At 41.9% G+C, this 25998-nt stretch overlaps 2 protein-coding genes across 4 annotated transcripts in view; one reads left to right on the top strand and one right to left on the bottom strand.

Moving 5' to 3' along the window:
* CCDC148 (coiled-coil domain containing 148) overlaps positions 1-12891 on the top strand; it is a 141758-nt gene extending 128867 nt beyond the window's left edge. For 2 of the 3 annotated variants that reach the window (XM_075829310.1, XM_075829309.1), the window contains exons 14-15: positions 1434-1574; positions 11706-12891. In XM_075829310.1, the coding sequence (XP_075685425.1) occupies positions 1434-1574; positions 11706-11852 (288 nt within the window). In that variant the 3' untranslated portion in view covers positions 11853-12891. The remainder of the gene's footprint in view (positions 1-1433; positions 1575-11705) is intronic. The other variant, XM_075829311.1, reaches the window with a different exon arrangement.
* A 60-nt stretch (positions 12892-12951) lies between these two features.
* Positions 12952-25998, bottom strand: part of UPP2 (uridine phosphorylase 2) — a 39085-nt gene continuing 26038 nt past the window's right edge. Inside the window, exons 3-7 of the mRNA XM_075829312.1 lie at positions 25810-25968; positions 24490-24604; positions 21448-21657; positions 19177-19323; positions 12952-17134 (exon numbers count right to left, since the gene is read on the bottom strand). Coding sequence (XP_075685427.1) covers positions 16992-17134; positions 19177-19323; positions 21448-21657; positions 24490-24604; positions 25810-25968 — 774 coding nt within the window. The 3' untranslated portion in view covers positions 12952-16991. The remainder of the gene's footprint in view (positions 17135-19176; positions 19324-21447; positions 21658-24489; positions 24605-25809; positions 25969-25998) is intronic.

The raw sequence follows: 25998 nt of genomic DNA, 5'->3' as shown, positions 1-25998 counted from the left end.
GATTTTCTGCTGCCGTAGCCGAAAATGACATGATGCCACCACTCATCACTGAATTGGAGATTGAAAAGTGCATGAATGGTCGGCAAATATGCCAAATTCTGCCCCCTCCCCCCCCAGCAGCGGCAGGCGGTTTCCTAAGGTGAAGTTCTCACCTCGCCTCATGGATAGTGTACCCCTCATGGCCCTGTTCTTTTGCACTGTGGTACAGGGTTTACATTATAGAAAATGTGCTGGTGTATATATGCAGATGATACTTCCAAAATTTTTGCTTGAATTTTAAAGGGCCTTTATTATTTCTGTTGCTTATATAGCACCAACATAGTCCACAGTGCTGTACAGAAGTTATCACCACTCACAATCATAATAACTTATCTGCTTGTTGAGTACCTGGAGGAAATCCACGTAAATACGGGGAGAACATACAGACCTTATTCCAATGTTGTCCTTTGTCACATTCACACCCAGGACCCCAGCGCTGCAGGACGACCCTACTAACCACTGAGCCAGCGGGCTGCACTTTGATGCATGACATCTTAAAAAATACTTATTGATACTATCTTAGGGCGTGACCACACGTAGCGGAATTGCTGCGTATTTTCCATTCGGAATTGCAGACGCAAAAAACGCAGCAGAGTACAGTAGCAGCAAAGTGGGGGAGATTTAACAAATCTCATCCACACGCTGCGTAAATTTTCTGACCAGAAATTGACCTGCGGTGCGTATTTTTCGTACTGCAGCATGTCAATTCCTGCTGCGGAAAATGGACTGAATTGCTGCGTTTTTCAGAGGAGACGTCACCATCTCCCAGCATTGAGAAAAACGCAGTAAAATATGCACCATTTTCTGCAGTAAAAAACGCAGGCAATGGTGCGGTTTTTCTGCAGCGGAAATCCTGCTAGTTTCTGCGGAATTGCTGCAAAAATTTTCTGCAGCAATTCCGTTACGTGTGGACAAGCCCTAAGGCCATATGCACACGACCGTATTTTCATTTTTCCGTAAATACTGTCCGTAAATACGGATCCATAGTCACCCGTAACTCATCCGTAAATACGGTCCGTATTGCATCCGTATTTGATCCTTATAAACGGATCCGTAAAAAAAAGAGGGAGGCTGCAAATGATGTCACCAACATGTTGCATAGCAAAGCTTCCGTAAATACGTAGGGTTTACGGATGCACATCCTTAGCCGTCCATAATTACGTAAGCGCCCATGGCTTCTATAGGAGAGTCCGTGCCATAATTACGGACAAGAATAAGACAGGTTGTATAATTTTTTCAGCACTGAATGGTGTCCGTGGCCAATAGAAATGAATGGGTCCGTAATTACGGATGAAATATACGGTCGCGTGCATGGGGCCTAATACTGGAGATTTCGTTAGTAATCATACATTTTTAATGAGCGAACAAATCAGTTTCTGAATTTTGCAATACAGGTGGCTGTTATAGCTGAATTTGATCCCGTCAGAATGATGAGTGACACAAGAGCCTGGAAAGCCAGACTCGGTATTGGGGCAGAAGAAGAAATTGTCCTTCAAAAACCACTCTTTGATTTGTACACATACAACGAACAACAGGTGTGTAACACGAATATATTAGTCATTGCTCTTGATTTAGCTTCAAAGGAAAATTATTCTTACTTTTTATGACTTCAAAGAACTATAATGAGGCTATGCTCGTTCAGACATAATGGATTTGCATTGTGTACTCCGCACCGCAAGTCCACAGCACTTTACAGTACAATACCAGTGTATGTTTTTTTAAACCTCATCCACATGTAGTGAAAAAAATCTGCACAAAAATCAGAGCATGCTGCAGATTTTCAAACCCTTTGCAATGCATAGCAAAATCCGCATGTAGCAAATACAGATTTTGCAGCAGGAATCACCATGGATTTATTGCAAAATTCGCTGCAGATTTCTTCTGCTATGTCTAGACGTAGACTGAAAGAGTCATAACGAGATGAAACAGCGCCACCCTTGTCCATGGGCTGAGACTGGTATTGCCGCTCAAGTCCATTTAAGGGCTATGTACACCTTCGACAGCGTTTTTTTTTATTTTTTAATAAAAATGTGTATCACTGTGTTTGGTGCAACTTTATAGTTAATTTTTACTCAAAACTATTTTTACATTTTGAGATACAGCTGCTTTGTATTCTGTATACAGAGCGGCTGTATCTAGAGCTGAAACCTGTATCCGTCAGGACAGCGGGACTGGCGGGTTCATTGTCAGCGGGTCCTGTGTCTCTGACACGCAGGATTGAGCTGTTACCGATTACATCTAAGTTAATAACAGGTGGATCCCGCGTGTCAGAGACACGCAGGACGCGCTGATACTGAACCTGACAGTCCCGCTTACCCGACGTATTCAGGTTTCAGTGCATGATACAGCTGCTCTGTATACAGAATACATAGCAGCTGCATCTCAAAAAGTAAAAATAATTTTTAATAAAAACTAACTAGAACATTGCACCAAACACACCGATGCACATTTTTTTTTTTTTTAATTGCTTTCGAAGGTGTACATAGCCTTTAAGTGAATAGGGTTGGGCTGCAATACCAGACACAGCCTATGAATAAGTGGCGCTGTTTCTGGAAACAAAACAAAAACACAGTTTATGTAAATCCTGGATAATCCCTTTAAATATTAAACAACAAAAAATATTTTTCATACTTATTAATTAATCAAACTAAGAAAAACTTTTAGAAGAAAAAGTGCTCCACTCCCCATGTTGTATTTTGGCACATACAAGTCCCTGTGAGTGATGGGATGGTATTGGCTCGGCTTTTCATTCAGAGATTTTGGCTCTAGTCAGACAGATTCATTATCCGGACGTTGGTCTCAGCTAAAATGGTTTCCAGACTTGCTGAGTAGATTCCCTCTAATGATCTTTTCCATCTGTATTGACACATTTATGAATATTGCCTCTTCTATATCTAGTCACTGACAGACTTCTAATAATCTGTCAGCAATCTTTAACCCCTTAACGCTCCATGACCTACTATTAGGTCATGCTAACTGTAGCGTTCGCGCTCAGTGACCTAATAGTAGGTCATGGAGTAAACACGGCGCCGTTCGCGCGGGGCGCGTTCATGAGCTGTGATAGCTGCTGTTTCCGACAGCAGACTATCACTGCTCAATGTGCCGGGACCAATCGCGGAGCTCCCCCGCCGATTAACCCCTCAGAAGCCGCGTTCAATAGCGATCGCGGCTTCTTAGGGGTTAATCCGCCATCGCCGGCCTGCTACACGATAGCGGCCGGCGATGGTGACTATGGCAACCGGACACCAAACAATGGCGTCCGGCTATGCCATAGACGGAAGCCTAGTGGGTCCTGACAACGTCAGGACCCACTATGCTTGCTGTCAGTGAGTAGCTGACAGTTCTAATACACTGCACTACGCATGTAGTGCAGTGTATTAGAATAGCGATCAGGGCCTCCTGCCCTCAAGTCCCCTAGTGGAACAAAGTAATAAAGTTAAAAAAAAGTAAAAAAAAGATGTGTAAAAATAAGAAAATAAAAGTTTTAAAAGTAATAAAAGTAAAAGTCCCACTTTTTACCTTATCAGTCATTTATTTTTAATAAAAATATATAAACAAACAAATAAACTATACATAATTGGTATCGCCGCGTCCGTAACGGCCTGAACTACAAAATTATTTTGTTATTTATCCCGCACGGTGAACGCCGTAAAAAAAAATATTAATAAACCGTACCACAATCACAATTGTTTGGTCACTTCACCTCCCAAAAAATGGAATAAAAAGAGATCAAAAAGTCGCATGTACCGAAAAATGGTAATGATTGAAACTACAGTTCGTTACGCAAAAAATAAGTCCTCGCACGGCTTTATTGATTGAAAAATAAAAACGTTCTGGCTCTTAGAATAAGGTAACACAAAAAGTGAATGACTGTTTACAAAACTTATTTTATTGTGCAAACGCCATAAGACATTAAAAAAAACTATAAACATCTGGTATCTCCATAATCGTATCGCCCCGCAGAATAAAGTGAATATATCATTTATAGCGCACAGTGAACGCTGTAAAAAAAAAAGTATACAAAAACAATAGTAGAATTGCTGTTTATTAGTTACCACGCCACCTAAAAATAGAATAAAAACTGATCAAAAAGCCGCATACACCCCAAGAAAACTACAATGGATTCCTCAAGGGGTCTAGTTTCCAAATTGGGGTCACTTTTGGGGGTTTTCCAATGTTTTGGCACCACAAGACCTCTTCAAACCGGACATGGTGCCTAATAAAAAAGAGGGCTCAAAATCCGCTAGGTGCTCCTTTGCTTCGGAGGCCGGTGCTTCAGTCCATTACCGCCCGAGGGCAACATGTGGGATATTTCTCTAAACTGCAGAATCTGGGCAATAGGTATTAAGTTGTGTTTCTCTGATAAATCCTTTTGTGTTATAAAAAAAATTGTATAAAAAGAGTAAATTTCACCTCTACTTTGCTCTAAATTTCTGTGAAACACCTAAAGGGTTCATAAACTTTCTAAATGCTGTTGTGAATACTTTGAGGGGTCTAGTTTCTAAAATGGGGTATTTGATAGGGGTTTCTAATATATGGGCCCCTCAAAGCAACTTCAGAAATGAACTGGAACCTAAAATTTTTTATAAATGAGGCAATACTTCGCTTCTTACATTATACTGATAATGAGCCGTGCCCACCCCGAAATGACCCCAGTTTTGACCGTTTGTATAAACGGAGACCCCTATTAGACCGTTTCAGTGCCCGGTTTTCCCAAGCATTCACCCCCGAGAAGTGTTTTTCTATTGATGAGTCCCTGGTACATTTTAAAGGGAGGGTTCAATTCCGCCAGTACCTGCCAGGTAGGAGGGCAAGGTATGGCGTGAAGATGTATAAGCTGTGCGAGAGTGCATCAGGGTATACCTACAGGTTTAGGATATATGAAGGAAAGGCCACCCCCAAACCAGACTGCATCCTGGACTACAATAGGTACATGGGAGGGATGGACTTGTCAAATTAAGTCTTGAAGCCCTACAGCGCCATGCGGTGTGGTATAAGAAGCTGGCCGGGCACATCATACAGATGGCTTTGTACAATGCGTACGTGCTACGTCGATGTGCAGGCCAGAGGGGAACTTTCCTGGAATTTCAAGATCTAATCTTTAGGGACCAGGAAGGGGGGCACCCAGTACTTCTGGAAGCGAGGCCACACGCATCGTACCAGGGCAACACTTTCCAGGAGAAGTTCCCCAAACCGGTGGAAAGGGAAAGAGTCAAAAGAGGTGCAGAGTCTGCTATAAGAGCGGGATAAGGAAGAACACAATATACCAATGTGACACGTGTCCAGAAAAACCAGGGCTCTGTATAAAAGATTGTTTTAAAATGTATCATACATCCCTTGATTTTTAATTTACCCTGATGCACTCCGCACAGCTTACCCCCCTCATCTTTCCCTTCTGAGCCCTGCCGTATGCCCAGGCAGCTGATCACAGCCACATGTAGGGTATTGCCGTACCCAGGAGAACCCACATTACAATTTAAGGGGTGTATATCTCCGGTGGCGCATGCTGGGCACAATATATTGGACACTGAAATGGCATATATATATATAAAATTGCAAATCTCACACTGCACCATCTGCTGCGCATTATCTTTTACACAGTACCTGTGGGGTCAAAATGCTCACTACACCTCTAGATGAATGTCTTAAGGGGTGTAGTTTTTAAAATGGGGTCACTTCTCGGGGGTTTCAACTGTACTGGTACCTCAGGGGCTTCTGCATACATGACTTAGCACCAGAAAAGTTCCAGTAGGCCAAATGGTGGTCCTTTTCTTCTGAGCCCTCCCATGGGCCCAAACGGCAGTTTATCACCACAAATGGGGTATTGCCGCACTAAGGACAAATTGGGCAACAAAATGGGGTATGTTGTTCCCTGTGAAAATAAGACATTTTGATCAAAAATGACATCTTATTGGAAAAAATATCATTTTTTTCATTTCACAGCCCAATTCAAATAGGTTCTGTGAAAAAACTGTGCGGTCAAAATGATAACAAAAACCATCAATGAATTCCTTGAGGGGTGTAGTTTCCAAAATGGGGTCACTTCTGGTGGGTTTCCATTGCTTTGATACCTCTGGGCCTCTGCAAATGCGACATGGCACCTGAAAACCAATCCAGCAAAATCTGGACTCCAACAAACACATAGCGCTCCTTTCCGTCTGAGCCCTCCCATGGGCCCAAACGGCAGTTTATCACCACAAATGGGGTATTGCCGCACTAAGGACAAATTGGGCAACAAAATGGGGTATGTTGTTCCCTGTGAAAATAAGAAATTTTGATCAAAAATGACATCTTATTGGAAAAAATATCATTTTTTTCATTTCACAGCCCAATTCAAATAGGTTCTGTGAAAAAACTGTGCGGTCAAAATGATAACAAAAACCATCAATGAATTCCTTGAGGGGTGTAATTTCCAAAATGGGGTCACTTCTGGTGGGTTTCCATTGTTTTGATACCTCAACACCTCTTCAAACCTGGCATGCTGCCTAAAATATATTCTAATAAAAAAGAGGCCTCAAAATGCACTAGGTGCTTCTTTGCTTCTAGGGCTTGTGTTTTAGTCCACGAGCGCAGTAGAGCCACATGTGGGACATTTCTAAAAACTGCAGAATCTGGACAATACATATTTAGTAGTATTTCTCTGCTAAAACCTTCTCTGTTACTAAAAAAAAATTGAATAAAATTGAAATTCAGCAGAAAAAATGAAATTTGCAAATTTCATTTCCACTTTGCTTTAATTCCTGTGAAATGCCTGAAGGGTTAATAAGCTTTCTAACTGCTGTTTTGAATACTTTGAGGGGTCTAGTTTTTAAAATGGGGTGTTTTATGGGGGTTTCTAATACATAGGCCCCTCGAATCCACTTCAGAACTGAACTGGCACCTTCAAAAAAAGGCTTTTTAAATTTTCTTAAGAATATGAGAAATTCCTGTTTATGTTCTAAGCCTTGTAACGTCCAAGAAAAATAAAATAATGTTCAAAAAACGATGCCAATCTAAAGTAGACATATGGGAAATGTGAACTAGTAACTATTTTGGGTGGTATAACCGTCTGTTTTTCAAGCACTATTTCTATTTTTGCAGATGACACCAAGCTATGTAATATAGTTCAGACTATGGAAGATGTTCATGAATTACAGGCAGATTTAAACAAACTAAGTGTTTGGGCGTCCACTTGGCAAATGAAGTTTAATGTAGATAAATGTAAAGTTATGCATCTTGGTACCAACAACCTGCATGCATCATATGTCCTAGGGGGCGCTACACTGGCGGATTCACTTGTTGAGAAGGATCTGGGTGTACTTGTAAATCATAAACTCAATAACAGCATGCAGTGTCAATCAGCTGCTTCAAAGGCCAGCAGGATATTGTCGTGTATTAAAAGAGGCATGGACTCGCGGGACAGGGATGTAATAATGCCACTTTACAAAGCATTAGTGAGGCCTCATCTAGAATATGCAGTTCAGTTCTGGGCTCCAGTTCATAGAAAGGATGCCCTGGAGTTGGAAAAAATACAAAGAAGAGCAACGAAGCTAATAAGGGGCATGGAGAATTTAAGTTATGAGGAAAGATTGAAAGAATTAAACCTATTTAGCCTTGAAAAAAGAAGACTAAGGGGGGACATGATTAACTTATATAAATATATTAATGGCACATACAAAAAATATGGTGAAATCCTGTTCCTTGTAAAACCCCCTCAAAAAACAAGGGGGCACTCCCTCCGTCTGGAGAAAAAAAGGTTCAAGCTGCAGAGGCGACAAGGCTTCTTTACAGTGAGAACTGTGAATTTATGGAATAGCCTACCGCAGGAGCTGGTCACAGCAGGGACAGTAGATGGCTTTAAAAAAGGGTTAGATAATTTCCTAGAACAAAAAAATATTAGCTCCTATGTGTAGAAATTTTTCCTTCCCTTTTCCCTTCCCTTGGTTGAACTTGATGGACATGTGTCTTTTTTCAGCCGTACTAACTATGTAACTATGTAACTATATATGCATTTAAATTCTGAAAAATGCTATTTTTTGTAAATTTTCTCTAAATTTTGCAATTTTTCACAAATAAAGACTGAATATATCGACCAAATTTTACCACGAACATGAAGCCCAAAGTGTCACGAGAAAACAATCTCAGAATCGCTTGGATAGGTTTAAGCATTCCGACGTTATTACCACATAAAGTGAAATATGTCAGATTTGAAAAATGGGCTCTGAGCCTTAAGGCCCAAACTAGGCTGCGTCCTTAAGGGGTTAATCTTTTCTCTGCTCGGTACGGCAGTGTACGTTATATAGACCAATTGTGAGCAGAAATTGAGTTTCCGGGGCTCTTAGGCAAAATCTGTAACAGGGATCCCAAATTGTCACCCTTGCCTGGTGCAACTGCAATCTCTTCATGCCCTATAGTTATGCCAGGGGCATGAGTCTTGTGTTCGTTGGTGCCAACAAGCAGAGCAGTGTGCATAGAGGCACATGGAGTCCCCTGTACACAGGGGCGGAGATACCACTGGTGCTACATGTGTAGCTGAACAGGGGCCCTGTAGGTAAGCGGGCCCATTGTCACCTTAAATCAGTCTTCTTCTGGCTAATAGTTTGGATGTAAATCCCAGAGTTAATTAATTTTATGGCTCACAATTACTGATGGATTGTTAGAGAGACATATGGGGGTAATTTGTGATGAAATATTTTAAAACAAGGGCCCATATCCTGTTCCTGCAGGGGCCCCTCAGCTGTTTGTGTCCGCCCCTGTAATGGCGACAGATAATACCTCTGTATAAAATAGGAGGCAAGCAGTAAGGCCCCATAAAAAATCTATGTGTGCTGTATTACGGCACTGCTCAGCTCGGTGGTTGTATGGAGCTGTAATATGGTTTTGTTGATGAGGCCTGTTTCCCACCATGTGAGGGTTTAGGATAAAATTTCAAAGCTTATTTCATTATTTTGAGTCCAAGCATTGTTTGAAATGTAGATCACTTTGTAGAGATTTAGTTTTCCCACCAAGGACATGTATCCATCTACATAATAGACGATAAATGTATGATCGGTGGGGGCGACACCACTGGGACCCCCACCGATCCATAGAACAGGGATCCCGACACATTCCTAATAACCCTAAAGATGGACATTTATTACAGTACAGTCACCATATGCATGCCGCCATTTTGAAACACAAATTCGACCATTTCCGCAATGTACTTTATAACATTTTTTTTTAACATTGATTGTTTTGCCAATTTACACGGGACACTTCGTTACGATCACTCAGAAACGTACTAAACCTAACAATGACTGTTACATATAAGCGGCCTGCGTCTTATTTACTAATATAAAAGACAAACCAAGCAATGAAGAGTTTTGGATAAGCCGCATAATTTTATATTCATGATTCCCGAGACCTAAAGCTCTTCTTGTTAGTTTTCTGTTATTAAAAAGTAAAACTTTAAGAATAAGGTTTATTTTTCTTTTGCGTATGACAGATAATCTATGAGGTTTTGATAGGAGGAGATCACTTCTTATTGTGATATGACTAGACTGACAGATGTAGGACTCGGGGGGTCCCTAGTGAGGTGCTCATCATGACCCAGAGAAGCTCGTGCCGCCTCCTTCATATGTTCGTCTCTATCTGACGACTCGAGATTGTTAGCTATTGATAGACAAGTCTTCTCTGCTGCGGCAACTGACCTTTATGGTTCCCGTCATATTTTTTTTACTGAGATTTGCTGTTTTATAGAGAAAAGTAGTTGATCTAATCCTCTGAGAACCAAGTTAAAGATGATCTGAGTACAGATGCACCAACCTTCTCACCAGCGGGGTTGACCTACTTGCCCATACAAAGCGAGTCAGCAGTCAATGCTTCTACAGAAAGTCACTTCTCAACATTTCCAAACAACTTAACATTTTGATCTTACACTAAAAATAAACCGCAGTATAAATAGGTAATAAAAAATGGAATTCTAAATCCAATTATAGATACAAAAATAAGTAAAAAAGAATATATATATATATATATATATATATATATATATATATATAAAAATAGCCAAGGATGAAAATATGTTATTAACATTATTATCATATTCACATTAAATCACATACAGTATTTATTTTAATGTCTTGTCTACAATTGTAATATTGGATCAATTGCAGGTCGTGAAATTGCAGGGTACGACCACACGAAGCGGCACTGACCTGGCCACAAAAAGGCCAGCGTTTTTCAGAGGAGATGTCACCATCTCCCAACATTGAAAAAAAACGCCGCAAAATAGGCACCATTTTCTGCAGCAAAAAAATGCAGGAAATGATGCGTTCTTGCCGCAGCGGAATGTCTGCTACTTTCAATGGAATTGCTGCAGAAATTTTCTGCAGCAATTCCGTTACGTGTGGACATGCCCTAATAGTGTCACCCGTCATAGACTATAACGGTATCCGTTTAAAGGGATCCTGTCATCAACATCTTACCTGTTAAACTCGCCTGACCCCTTAATGGCCGCAGCTGTCCAGAGTTCGTTCCTGTTCTCTTCTTTCCTGAAGTCCTCCTCTGTCAGTAAATATCGTCATTTAAACTCTTCCCGCCTTTTATGGTAATTATTTTTCCCTCTGGGATGCAGCTTCTTAACCCCGCCCACCGTTGCCACCTGTCCGGCCCTGACTGGCTATGGAGCTATCAATCAAAAAGAAGGAGGTGGAGTCCACTCTGAGACGCTGGAGGAATGAAAACCTGACTCTTTTCAGATGAAGATTTGACTCTTTTCTGCTCATTTGCATACGGCGTGGGACCACTGAAAAACGGAATACTAAAGCTGCAGAGCTTACTTAGAACATATTTATAGCTTAGATGACAATGATTTTTCACCCACTTTCACCAGGTATTGCTGGCTTTATAGCTAAAATGCTGGTGACAGGTTCCCTTTAATGTCTTTGAAGGCTTTTTCAATCCATCGGTCTCAATTTAAACGAAAAGCTTCGCCGAAAACTGCAAATACCTGTGTTGCAGTTTTGTTTATGATTTATTTATTTTTTGGGTGTATAAATTTTTTTTTAAAATGGTCCTCAAAGAGTATAGGATTGCTGTTTCATGCTGCACCCACTGCAAATTGTACAGAGTTTGACATATTAATCTGGCTGTGTGTATTATTTCAATAGGGAGGAGATAAGCGTCTGCCATACATCCTGTCTGATCCTTGTTTTCCATGATGGGTGAGGCTGATCATCAGCGGATTCCGTCAAAATGGGTGAAATCCACTAACAAATATCGGATATGTGTGGCAATCCTTTTCAATATTTTCAGGCGTATTTTGGAGCGTAAAACGCTCTTATTATGCTCTGAGATAACCTTGAAATACGCCTGCACACCGCTTCCTATTGATCTCAATGGGAAATATGCTTTGTTGTTAATACATAGGGGTAGTTTTACGCTGAATTAAGAAATCGCTTTGAAAATCAACTAAAAAAACGCCCGGATTCAGAGTCTATTTTCTCTTGAAATTCTCGTATATGCTATGTGAACATGGCCTTCGAGAGATCATTATTGATAGACAAGCCTGAGTCTTGGTCCTGAGGGTTAATAGGATACAACTTGTATGGACACAGTAACACTATATACTATATATAGATGTGTTTTATTATAGCATGTTCTATTAAAACCCGAAAACCCTGCTTCATTTTTTTAATCCCATGCAGATCATCTGTGACCCTAGGATTCGAGTTGAAATGGCTCTTCGAGAGGCCGGACTGCATAACACCAACTATGCTAAAGAAATCTTACCCAAAATCCTCCCACTAAGACCACCAAGAAAAGACATGGAGTCTACAATTTTCAAAAAATAGCAAAGTCCTCAGTGAGTAGTAGATCATTGAATAGTCTTATGTGTATTGGGAGTGTCGTTATCTCGCTGCTGACATGGAGGAACCTCTCCATTATGCACGCAGACCCAGAAGCTCACATACCATATATCACACTCTGGTCGTACAGTAAGAGTCTCTTTATGCAGCGTTGGAAAGGAAATTGAGACATTAGATGTGAGAGATGGACTGGAGGTGACGGCTACAATGTCTCGGTGGAATTTAGCAGCACTTGTTTACTTTGTGTTTATTGCTATACGCAGCATAACATAAATTGGACAATGTTTGCTGACTTCTTGTAGCTGCAGGATGTTTTTTAATGCACGCTGTGTGTGAATGTCCGTATAACCAGCCCCATCTGTGCTCTGCCATCGCTCCTTATCAGAGATCTAGCACACAACGTCCATAATGAAACCATTGCTCATGGAGGTCGGAGTGACCGGATGATATTATAGTGTTTATTTGTTTATATACCAGTAATAAATATTTAACGATTCTGTTTCTGCCTCTACATACGTACATTACTGCAGGGATCTGCACCGCTCCACAACATAATCATTCACATGTATTTCTTCAAAGGGGATTTCAACCCCTTGAATATCATTTTGTGTTTTTTTTAATCTAAATAGGTCAGAAATTCAGTGTTGATTCATTTCTTTAAATATCTTCATAGTGTTCAGAGCTGCTAAGAGCTCCAAATTCTCTGCATCGACATTCCAGCTACCTGCAGCCGCCACTAGAGGGAGCTTAGGAGCCTACTGCATACAATTTATACATTGAACTTTACAATAAGATAGTATAAGCTCTGAGGCTCTTCCTAGTGGAGGGAGCAGGCAGCCAGCATGTTATCCTTGTAATCTGTGTCTATGCAGGGGATTTGGAGCTCTGTATCAGAAACACAGACATTATTAAGATCTATATGATGAAATTAATCTGCAAAGAGTTGTGGACTATGATGATAAAAGGTGGACATTCACTATGAGCTCTTCTTGTTTATTCCAAGAAATGCTTCTATGGTAAACACTATTATGGTATGATTGTGTTTTTGCTGTTTTTACTTTGATATATAAAACACAATAATAAATAATAGTAATAATAATATTTTATTTAAATTTCTGTATATACATATTCAAATATATAATGCCGCATAATAACAAAATACAAATATTCCTTACTGTACAGACAAAAATACAACCTCTTGAGAAATTCTGTAGTTACAAGAGAACTTGAAAATTGCATATTATCAAACTATACAGTTACAATTGCCAAATATGATGTAATGTAATTAATAACAAATATGTATACAGATCCATAAGACAATATAGATACAACAGTATAATATGTTTTCCCTCAAAGCCCTCCGCTTACTGCATAGGGCATGTACTCTCTCGTTCCTGCACTTTTTGCCTATTTTCTTATAAGGGTTTTCCTGTTTCAGGAAATCAACAATATTCTTTGTATAATGAAAAGTTGTACAATTTTCCGATATACTTTCTCTATCAATTCCTCGTGGTTCACAAGATCTCTGCTTGCTATCAATCAATAGGAACCTTCATAGTTCACTTCCAGTAAATAAAAATCTATTCTGGTCATGTAATGGACACACAGCTGCTCGACATCTCTGATCACTGGACTATAACTCCAATCAGTCCTGCATCCTTGTGATTATCACCACAAGAACAGATTTTTATCCACTGGAAGTGAACGGTGAAGGTTCCTAGTGTATGACAGCAAGCAGAGATTTTGTAAATAGCAAGCAGTGATCTTGAAAATCGTAAGGAATTGATTCAAAAAGTATATTGGAAAATTGTATAGCTTTTCTTTTTACATTATATGGTACAAATAAAATCTGTTTAATTGCTGTGTATCCTGAAAGCTGCATGATTCTTTTTTTGTGCCTTTTTCTGTTTAGCATGGATAGAGACTTACAGTAGATAGAACTTCTAGGGGCCATTTCTGTACAAGTAGCTACTTGTAATCAAAGGGCGGTCACCAAAGTAGGCCGCAAAGTGGTTGCTGGGTGACCTTATGGGTGGGTTATTCCATCTTCTAAAGTGATAGCATATCCCTAGGATGCAGGGAAAAAATCAGCGCAGCAGCCCCCTCACTCTCAGGATTGGTGGGGGTCCCAGGGGTTGGACCCCCACCACTCATAAAGTGATGCATATCCTAGTAATTTGCCATCACTTTATAATATAACAATACTTTATTGCTTAAAGTTATTGTATCTATGACGCCACTTTTTGATTTTTTTGGCCAACCATGCAATGTCGGTTATTCCCATTTATTTCTCTGCAAAGATGACTGCACTTGAGTGGCTCAAATGGAGATCCGCATATTCCCATCATCATCATTGGGTATCACAGTCGCAGGACCAGAGTTGACTCTAAGGGTATGTTCACACGACAGCGTCCGTAACGGCTGAAATTACGGGGATGTTTTCAGGAGGAAACATCCCCGTAATTTCAGCCGTAACGGCATGTGCAGGCGCTTGAACGCCGCCTCCCTTACGGACGTAATTGGCGCTGCTTTTCATTGGAGTCAATGAATAACGGCTCCAAAATTACGCCCAAAGAAGTGACAGGTCACTTCTTTGACGCGGGCGTCTATTTACGCGCCGTCATTTGACAGCGGCAGGATGATTCCTCCTCCCATTGACTTGAATGCGACGCTTCCTTTTCCCACTTGCTGAAAAAAATCACCTAGCGGGAAAAAGAAGTGTCCAACACCCATTGAAATGAATGGGAGGTGGAATTTTGCGTCGTATTCTATAAACACGGCCTTATGGTACATTTGAGTGACGTGCAGAGTGAAAATGTAGCAAAGTTTGTTCTGTTTTTAGATTTTAATTTTAAGCCTTTATTAAGCAACAGCTTTATTGCAGCAACAGCGAGAGGATTAAAGATGCATAAAAAACATGGCTGTTATAAAGTACTACATCATAAACAATCACATACGTACTGCAAGATCTGACACTTGCCAAAACCACAGCCGCTCTTGCCCTTTGTACCCCCCCCCCACTTGCTATAAGTACCTGCAGGCGAGAATCTCCATATATTCATGAATCCTAAACGTCACTGACCTGAAAGTGCTGTAAATCATTAGCCAAGATAACGTATATTTACAAACCTCCTGTGCTGCCAAGTAAACTAGGGAGGGAAATAAACTTGAATTAAAACCTTTTTATTCAATGGCCCTTGACCCAGACAATTATTAAGACATTTTTTGAAACTATGGAAGCATAGTACATTTTGTGTCCTATAATTAGTTTTGATCCAATGCATCTAAATTAAAAAATTTAACAAATTTGTGAACAATCTTGATTAAAAATCTCCTAATCTTTTATGCACACAGCTCCTATTCAGACATATGTGTCTCCATGGTTACAGACTACAAACCAACCACTTCCATTTGCCCCACCCCTACGTTCTGTATGTTAGAAAGAAGAGAAGAAAGTCCATAGAAAGTCCAATCTCCCTAAAAATGTTTAAGGATAGATTTACATGTGGCATAAAAAATATGACCCAAAATCCGCAACACTAAGGGTATGTGCAGACGATAACTGCAATTACGTCTGAAATTACGGAGCTGTTTTCAGGAGAAAACAGCTCCTGAATTTCAGACGTAATTGCATGTACTCGCGTTTTGCGGGGCGTCTTTTACGGCCGTAATTTGGAGCTGTTCTTCATTGGAGTCAATGAAAAGCGGCTCCAATTACGTCCCAGGAAGTGTCCTGCACTTCTTTTGACGAGGCTGTGATTTTACGAGCCGTCTTTTGACAGCGACGCGTAAAATGACAGGTCGTTGGCACAGTACATCGGCAAACCCATTGAAAGTAATGGACAGATGTTTGCCGACGTATTGGAGCCGTTTTTTCATACGTAATTCGAGGCGTAAAACGCCTCCATTACGTCTGAAAATAGGTCGTGTGAACCCAGCCTAATTCCGCAGCCAAAAACACAAGCAGAATTACTGTTGCCCGCTTTGTGGCGTATTTGCTGCGGATATCTGTGGGAATTTTCACATAGCATTAAAGTCTTTGATCAAATTCTACACTTAAAATCTGCAACACTCATAGAGAACACTTGAAAATTTCAACCATGTATGCGTTGTGGATTTTTTTTCAACCCATAGAGGTACATGGTCAATTTCTGCAGCTGATTTTTTTTGCTACAAAAATTACACCACAATGTGAATTCACCCTTAAGCCTTGTTCACACAGTGCAGATTTGAAAAAAACAGAAATGGAACCCAAACAGAAGAAATATATGAAGGAAGGCCTTATAGATCTGCTCTCCGGGATCCAATTCTGGTTTTGGCTTTAAAAATTCTTGCAAAATCGGTGTTAACAAGGCCTTACACTGGGATCTTACATCGCGGTTCAAATGCGGTTCAAATGCGTTTTTCGCTGCGATCATTTTATAATATCGCGGAAAACTGCTTTTGCCGCGATGCGCGGCAAAAGGAACCTAAATCATGACGTGATGGCCTAGCCGTAGGCGGAGTTCACACATTTTAGATTTGTCATGGATTTTCATTGCAGATTTTACCCTTTGCAATGCAAAAGTGTGAGATCTGGTTCAACAAAATCCGCTCCAAATCTGCAACATCTGAACTCAGCCTAAGGCTACATTCACACGAGCGTGACAGATTTACGCGCGTAAAAAACGCGCGTAAATCTGTCCGTGTGCGTTGCGTTATTGCATCAGTGCGCTTTGCTAGTGGCATGTGTTTTTCACACACTTGCAAAGCACTTCTTTTTTTTTTTTTTTAAAGGGAAATTGATGCGCAAATCACTCACCGCACACAGATGTGCACCCGTGTGCGGTGCGTGGTTTTCATGCACCTATTGACTTCAATGGGTGTGTAGGTGCGTGAAAACGCACCAATATAGGACATGGAGTGAGTTTCACGCAACAGACTCTCGCTTCGTAAAATCTCACGCACCATCACTTTAGTATATTTTAAAACATGCAAATTCTGGAGACTTTGTACAGCTCAACGGTACGTTATATATATATATATCTATACATATTATGTTTAGTGTGTGCACGTGTCTATAGGGTATAACTCACAGTACAGAGTTTATATACAGGGAGCGTGACCGCTGCATTGTCCAGCATCCTATGTGCACATGTGAAGTTGCTTCCTGATGAAGATTGAAATCAGTTTCTGAGGTCGTCTCTGGAATTCTGTGAGGACGCTGTGACTGTGCGTGATCTGATCTCCCTGTAACCTGTCAAGAAGAGTCACGCAGACCACGGCAGCTAAAAAAGATGGAAGGTTGTAATGCAGTTAATGCTGCTTACTATACAAAGACATCTACCACATAAAATATCTAAAAAAATGTAGCAGCAAAGAGGCCTGGTGATGTGGTAAAAGGGATATCAGAGGTTTCAACTACAAGTAGATTCTCTGTACGGGATTCTCAACTATAAGGCTTTATTCAGACGTACGGGAAAAACGTCCGTGCAACGCACGTGATTTGCACGCGCGTTGCACAGACCTATATGTGTCTATGGGGCCGTGCAGACATGTCCGTGATTTTTCCTCAGCGTGAGTCCGCTGAAAAAAAGTCACGACATGTCCGTTCTTTCGGCGTTTTGCACGCATCACACACCCATTGAATTCAATGGGTGCGTGAAAACCACGCATGCCGCACGGAAGCACTTCCGTGCGAACTGCGTGATTCGCGCAACAGCTGTCAAAAGGATGAATGTAAACAGAAAAGCACCACGTGCTTTTCTGTTTACAAACATCCAAACGGAGTGTCTTTGAGAAGAGCGAACCCGGACAACCGAACCGAACTTCACCGGGTTCGGCCGAACTCGTTTTGGCCGAACCCGGCAAAAAAAATTCCGGTACGCGACGTCAGGAGATAGTCACTGTCCAGGGTGCTGAAAGAGTTAAACTGGTTCAGCACCCTGGACAGTGACTTCCGATCCCAATATACATGAACGTGTAAAAAAAAAAGAAGTTCTGACTTACCGAGAACTCCCGGCTTCTTCCTCCAGTCTGACCTCCCGGGATGACAATTCAGTCCAAGTGACAGCTGCAGCCAATCACAGGCCAAGCACAGGCTGCAGCCAATCACAGGCTGCAGCGGTCACATGGACTGCCGCGTCATCCAGCGAAGTGGGGCCAGATGTCAAGAGAGGCACGTCACCATGGACGCGTCACCAAGGCAACGGCCGGGAAGTTCTCGGTAAGTACGAACCTCTTTTTTTTTAACAGGTTGCTCGATATGGTGATCGGAATTCACTGTCGAGGGTGCTGAAAGAGTTACTGCCGATCAGTTAACTCTTTCAGCACCCTGGACAGTGACTGACGTCGACTAGCCTCATCTCTATGATGGCGGCTGCGCGAAAATCACGCAGCCGCGCATCATACACGGATGACACACGGAGCTGTCAAGTGTTTTTTGCGCGCGCAAAACGCCGCGTTTTTGCGTCCGCAAAAACGCCGCATTCGTGTGAATCCAGCCTAAGTCAGAACGGCTGCAAAGAGCGTCTCCCACTCCGGAGGACCCAACATGTCCATGTATTACACAGACAGCCCATTGACCTCAATGATCACTGTGTAATGCTTCATCTCCTGTGTGGTGTCGCTGCAGGGAAATAAAACCCTTGTTGCCAGATTCCCCCACAGATTACAGCTGATCGCTTGGGGTCCCTACAGTGAGACACCATGTAATCAGCTAGCCTTTAAAGGGGTTGTCCAGGTAGAGGGAGGTTTTTCACACTGATGAGCTGTACACAGAATAGGTCATCAATATATGATAGGTGGGGGTCTGACACCCAGACCCCGCACCGATCAGCTGTTACGGCTGCCTCCTAGCACCAGAAGTTATGCAGTGGTCGGTGTTGGAAGCAGTTGGCTCCGTACACTATTTACTTGAATAGGAGCAGAGTTGCAGCACAGCCGCTATACTGTGACCAGAGCGTGAAAAAAAAATCCCCCTACCTGAACAACCCCTTTAAGGGACCCTTTAAAATAAAAATAGATTGTCCAAAAGGATAAATCCATTAGATCAAATACTCTAATTGATTGATGTTTGTATGATAAAATCTGGACTTGGGTTCCAGTCTTCCCAGCAGAAATTGTACAGAATTACTGAACATCTTATTTTTCTCGAAGTTCTCCTACAATAACATGGTCCATATAGTGTTATACTAATAGAAGTTCAACCAGGTCAGTCTGTTATGTACAAGAATAAAATATAATATAAAACATAAAAAATGCTCGGTCATCATTTGTGTCATCTATTTCAAAATATAAATTAGTCTTGAATATCCATTTAATAAAATACCTTTCAGTCCACATAAATGGCACATGGCAGCGAAGACCGAAGACTCCATCTCAATGTTCCTGACTCCCGCAATGTACGCCTTCTGCAGATACTCACATTTTTCTTCCTTAGAAAATGAGCAGAGCGCTCCATCCAATCTCCCCTGACCTTAGAAACAAATTACTTTTACCTCTCTTGTCCGTATTTCATTGCTCTCAAACAAACACGCAATTATTTTATTTCATATGAGTCATTTCTGCCCTGCGGTAGATGTTTACTACTATTAGGTCTTATATAAAATCATAATAAATGGACTGATATCCATCCCATAGAACAACTATTAATAGGGGGAATGTTTAACACGAAAACATCGGGGGACTGCGTTAAAATAATCTTGTAAAATAAGGTAGAAATTAGGGAAAGTAGAATCTTCATTGTGTTATTATTTAGTAGATTATAACACTGGATTCACACGGACCGGTAGTCTATTTTTTGAGACGTGGAGCAAAACCATATATGTTTTACCGCGAATAGCCACAGTTTTGCGATGCAGTTATTGGCCACGTGGTTATTACAGGTGAATCACATGTTTTTAATGCGTTTCATCTGTAAAAACTACGTGACCTATAATTGCATTGCAAACCCATTGCAATATGGGTTCAAATGTGTGTGGTTTTACCATGCGGCACACTACCAGCCCATGTGAATCCACTTTTACAATTTTTTGGGGTCCCCCGGGGCATTAGGCCTTTGTGACCTCATCAGCCATTTCCCACATTTAAGCCTATAAAATATATGATTGTGAAAACAAACACTGATGTGAAATGGTTAATCATAATGCACCAATAAAGGGTGCAAATACATTGCTAAATGTGGACATATGTATATATTAATACATGAATCAGCAAAAAAAAAATCACATGGTGTTACAAGGGGACAAGCCGCAGATGGCCTGACATGTAATGTGATCAGATCTAGAATCGGCCCTGTAGTGCTTCCAATCCTTGGGAGAGCTCATTGACCTGCATTTATCAATGTGTTTGCACCTTTTTTTGGTGCAATTTATTCCAAAATTGTGTCTACTATGCAACATATTTTTTTAACCATTTGTATAATTTTCGCCATGCACGTTTGTAAAAGTCGACTGAAAAGTGGGCATGACTGGAAGCTTGACAAAGATTTAGATATGTCTAAAAAAAGATCTGTAATTTTAGTAAGTGTAAAGCTAAAATTAGTTATCTCATAAAGACAACCCCTGTCCATATGACCTATTAGAGCATATGCACATCATAGAAGGCTGTCCCCCGCTCAGGTCCCCCCTCTATGAGCCAGAACGGACAGCCTCCTAACAAGCAGCTCCCGCTCCAGCAAACTATATAGTACAAGAAGGGCCATTCATCTAAATGGCCTGGCTAGCCGAGGTTTCCTCCCATGGAGTGCGGATCTCATCCTATGTCACTAAATCCGTCTATCTTTAAAGGGTTTGTCCCAAGATGAAATATTATCCCCTAATGTGGTCCCATTCCTCCGAAATAACTAGAGCGGCGGGTCGAGCATTTGCACTGCCGCTCTATTCACCGTCTATGGGACTGCCGGAGATAGCTGAGTAAACCGCTCGGCTATCTCCAGCAGTGACATCGAGAATGAATGCAGCAGCAGAGCTCCATTCATTGGGTGGAATAGGACCCCCGTTCTTGTGATCAGTGATGGTCCCAGCGGTCGGACCCCCACTGATCAGCATGTTATCGGCTATCCTTTGGTTAGGGGATAACATTTCATCTTGGGACAACCCCTTTAATTTAGACACTGGCTAAATGTGGACCATTGCCTCGCAATAAAAAATCAAATTCAAGTTTGGATCATTATATTAGGCTGAAAGTGGATTTAAGAAGTGCAAATATTGCATAAGAAGATTGTTACAACATTTTGGAAGTTTTCTAGCAAAAAACATAATTCTTTCTAAAAAGAGGAGGAAAGTTGATCACAACGCCAAAGGCGCTCATGTACTAAAACCAGTTCAGAAAGAACAGGCGGTGTGGTCCATAGCAACCAATCTGCTCCCTGCGTTCATATCGGGGCCTTCTTTGTAAAAGTAAAAGCATACGTTGTTATGGGCAACACCTCCAGTTCTTGTCCGTACTTGGTTTCATTCACGAGGCCCATTGTGTCCATGGACGGGTAGATGTCTCACTGACTATCAGAGTCTGTGGTGCCCTTACTTTCAGAAGACTGTTACAAAGAATGAGATTTTGCTATCTTAGGTAATATTTTTTGGTATTTTTGGACACCTACCTTCGTAGAAGTCATAGGTGCACATTGTATGACCAATAATCGTAGGAAAATCATTGATCTCTTTGCTGCAGCGTAGAAGACTTTCTGCAAGTTTCTGGTCAAGCTGAGTGTTCCTGATAACCACCTTATCTAAAATCGCCTGCTCGTACTGCGGTCTGAAAAATGCATCCACAGCAATATCTGTGATCACAACCGTCCCCGGTTCAATGCCTGCAATACGTACATTAGTTTGGATCAATACTGGGTCAATGAGTGATGTAACAGAAAAGGGATTATTTACCAACAATGTACAAATGGGTCGTAACCCAGAATAAAATTCAAGTAATTAGTTTTAATAAATCTAGAGCTCGACAGACTAATGTAGAAATATTATGTTAAGATTTAGCTGCTATGCAAGGGGTCATATACATTATAATAATGAAAAATATTAAGGAGAAGTCAGGTCACAACACCCAGTTATCATCAGGTATAAATAGGATGGGATACCCAGTAAGTAAGTACTGGAAGGATGTCCATAGGATAGTAGGTGCAGTTAAAACCCACCCAAATTTACCCACAAAAATTGGGAGCTGTAGTTAGTTAACATTTCTCCTGACATGTCTGATCTAGTAAATACTTTAATTCCCCATAAAATAACAATTCTGGAGCATCTTTTAGTAGAACTCTGCATTGTGCCATTCCTCAATTATTCCTCCTGGAAATGTATGAATAAATTGATAGCTGGGTGTCAATTTACACGAACATGAATCTCTTCCATGTGCTGTGCCTGAAAATCACCCACAGCACATGGACCCATTGATTTCAATGGGGCCATTCACACATGCAGGAGTTTTCACGCAGCGAGAGTTTCACACATGCAGGAGTTTTCACGCAGCGAGAGTCCGTTGCGTGAAACTCACTGCATCTCCTATATTGGTGCGTTTTTCAGTCACCTACGTGCCCATTGAAGTCACTGGGTGCGTGAAAATCACGCACAGCACACGGATGCACATCCATTCCATGAAAAATTAAAACCACATGCCACTCGCAACGCACACGAATCATATTTATGCGCGTATTTCACGCACGTGAATCTGATATGCTCGTGTGAGTGTAGCCTAAGGCCTTATTTACATGAGCGTAGTTCACGTCCGTCATACGCGCGTGTCATAAGGATGGCATATGCGTGAAAATCACGCAGCCACGCATCAAACACTTATGACACACGGAACTGGAACGCGCGCAAAACGCAGCGTTTTACGCACGCAAAATCTACATGTGGCATCTCTATATGGTGCGTGCCTGCGTGATTTTCGCGCAGCCGGCATCATGATGACACTCTGTTTTTATGTTTACAAACCTAAATGCAGAATGTGATTTTCTGTTTTCATTCATTCTTTTTACTACTGTTGCGCAAATCACACGCAATACCCGGAAGTGCTTCCGTGTGCTGTGCACGATTTGCACGCACCCATTGACTTCAATGGGTGCGTGCTGCCCGAAACACGGGCAAGTATAGGACATGTCGTGAGTTTTACGCAGCGCACATACGCTGCGTGAAAATCACTGACAGTCTGAACGGCTCCATTGACTAACATAGGTCCGTGCGTATCACGGACGTATAACACGTTCGTGTTAATAAGGCCTTAGGCTGGATTCACATGAGCATGTTCGGTCCGTAAAGGACGGAACGTATTTCGGCTGCAAGTACCGGACCGAACACACTGCAGGGAGCCGGGCTCCTAGCATCATAGTTATGTACGACGCTAGGAGTCCCTGCCTCTCCGTGGAACTACTGTCCCGTACTGTAATCACGATTATAGTACGGGACAGTTGCCCCGCAGCGAGGCAGGGACTCATAAAATCGTACATAACTATGATGCTAGGAGCCCGGCTCCCTGCAGTGTGTTCGGTCTGGGACTTGCGGCCGAAATACGTTCCGTCCTTTACGGACCAATCATGCTCGTGTGACTCCAGCCTTAGCGTGAGCCTTTTGAGTCACTTTGATTTGCTCTATTCTGTTCTTAAAAATCTATTCAGCCATTTTCTAACTGTCCCGGTTTCTAGAAGAAGCTGGATGACGACTTCATTTAGTCACCTTTAGGGTATGTTCACACGATTAACAAAATACGTCAGAAAATACGGAGCTGTTTTCAAGGGAAAACAGCTCCTGATTTTCACACGTTTTTCGCTGCGTTTTTTACAGCCATGTTTGGAGCTGTTTTCAATAGAGTCTATGAAAAAACGGCTCTAAAAACGTCCCAAGAAGTGTCCTGCACTTCTTTTGACGAGCCGTCATTTTACGCGCCGTATTTTAAGGCTGTGTTCACACGAGCATGTTACGTCCGTAATGGACGGAACGTATTTCGGCCGCAAGTTCCGAACCGAACACACTGCAGAGTGCCGGGCTCCTAACATCATAGTTATGTACGACGCTAGGAGTCCCTGCCTCGCTGCAGGACAACTGTCCCGTACTGTAATCATGTTTGCCATGAAGACAACCCCTTTCCATATACCATCATCAGGGCATACGGACTTCACGAAGTGTGGGGGAGGTCCCTGGAGGTCACCCATTTGAGACCCCCTTCTAATAGCCAGGATGGATTGCTCTGAAGGACAACAAGCTAAGATATTTATCAAATATTTTTTTTATATTGTTGGCCTGTACAAACATAACCTTAGGGCTCCCAATTTATCAAATATGTGGGTTCTAACAAGTTCTACCCTATAGATGTATTCCAAGTTCTGGAAAGCAGAAACCCCTTTAATTCTTCAGGATCTATAATAAATTATTTTTCGGGTGATGCTTAAATATTTCTTGGCCTTTGCCTAGCCCCCTTTTCTTCTATGGCCACTACTATTCCAGCAAGTGCCAGTGGTGTGTATGATGACACGTTGCCAGAACTTCGACTACTAGAATTTCTCCAGAGTAGATGGACCTGAGTCTCCAAAGCAGAAAGAACGAAGGAAGGTAAAGTAACTAATATACATTGCTAAGAGGGTGGTTTAGAAGGTGTTGAAGCAGATGTGGGCCAGCAACAAACACTGCGTCTCCCTGCTTACCAATTCCCCCCGATGTCCCAATACGTATAATTGTCACATCTCTGCACTTGGCATGATGAAGAAGCTTTATGAGTTCATGCAGCATTATGGAGATAGAGGGGATTCCCATCCCATGCTGTGGTAAGAGAAATCTCAATGTTAGGAACTTTAACACCTCTATATAGCCGGCATACCTGCTTATAAGTTCACATCAAACCTCAGACACCCCCATCAGATACCACTACAAATCATCATGCACCTTCATATGGACTCTATATACCTCTATACAAATCTACACTTCACCATATAGAACAGTGATGGTCAACCCAATGTAACGTCTGTGGTCGCTGACCACGAACTCCTTCCATCTAGTCGAACCCCTTCTCTCCAGAGATGTCTGCACATGCGGCCGTCCTGTTCCACAGTGACCACCAGGGTGCGCTCGCGAGCTCAGTCTAGACTTAAGGAGCCAAAGCGCACACTGGTGGGAGATTGAGCAGATTGCTCCCAGAGCACCCTGGGCTATAAGAAGGGCTAGGCCCCTCCCTGCAATGCCTGAGCGTTGTTGTCGTACCCTAGTCTGTCTAAGCAAATGGTCTCCTAGTGTTTCCCAGTTCCTAGTGTTTCCCATTCCTGCTACCTGTAACCTGTTTCCTGTGCTATCCTGGTCAAGTACCGTGTTGAGCTGAAGTCATGCTGTGCTGTATACCACGCCTGTTTTGCTACACTATGCCTGGAGCCTGCCTGCTGCCTAGTCCCAGCCGAGCCTGTCTTTCTACTGTCTGAGCTAACACAGGTACACTATGCGAACTATAGCCTGTGACCTGTGTCCTGTTGGCCAGCTGCCATACCATCAGGGCGGTACGGCCCAGTGGGTCCACATACCCTACGTGACACCCAACATGTTGTGGAAGCCTCAAACGTGGCCCTTGACGCCATCAGACGGCAGCTCATCACATTCACTCAAGACCGGGTCAAGGGTTTGGCGCACACACACATATATATGACTAAGAGAATTATTAAATACTCTATTCACCAACATCCAATTAAGTTGGGACTTGTACGTAGTGGAAAACAAGGGTGAAGAATCCATAAAGTGAGTAGGCTTGAATTTAAATAATAAAAAAAGACCACTAGAGGGTGCTGTGGGCCACGGTCTGGACTTGTTTGACTCAAAAACTGTTGATTTCAATTCGTATAATAAAAGATTAATTCTGTCTACTCTGAAAGCTGCACTTTTATGGCCTGATATAAATAATAAAAGAGTCATTTAAACCTGGCAACTATTTATTGCGTCTGTGCAGTTTGTTATCTTCAAATTTTCAATAAAATGACACTCACACTAATAGACAGCACAGGCCCGGCTTTGTACATGCTGTATCGGTCTGTGCCAGCACAAATATCAGTTATGTCACTTGCATCTCCGTCCAGACCAAGTTCCTGGTATATGAATATTGCAAAATCCCGCATTCTGTTTGGACTTCCGCCAACGCAGACAAACTGCAAGAAAAGTTTTAGAAAATAGGGATA

Source organism: Rhinoderma darwinii, chromosome 6, assembly GCF_050947455.1.
Source record: "Rhinoderma darwinii isolate aRhiDar2 chromosome 6, aRhiDar2.hap1, whole genome shotgun sequence".
In the NCBI taxonomy this organism is placed as follows: Eukaryota; Metazoa; Chordata; class Amphibia; order Anura; family Rhinodermatidae; genus Rhinoderma; species Rhinoderma darwinii.
The sequence above is the reverse complement of the archived record's forward strand: the minus strand, read 5'-3'. Positions and strand labels throughout refer to the sequence as shown.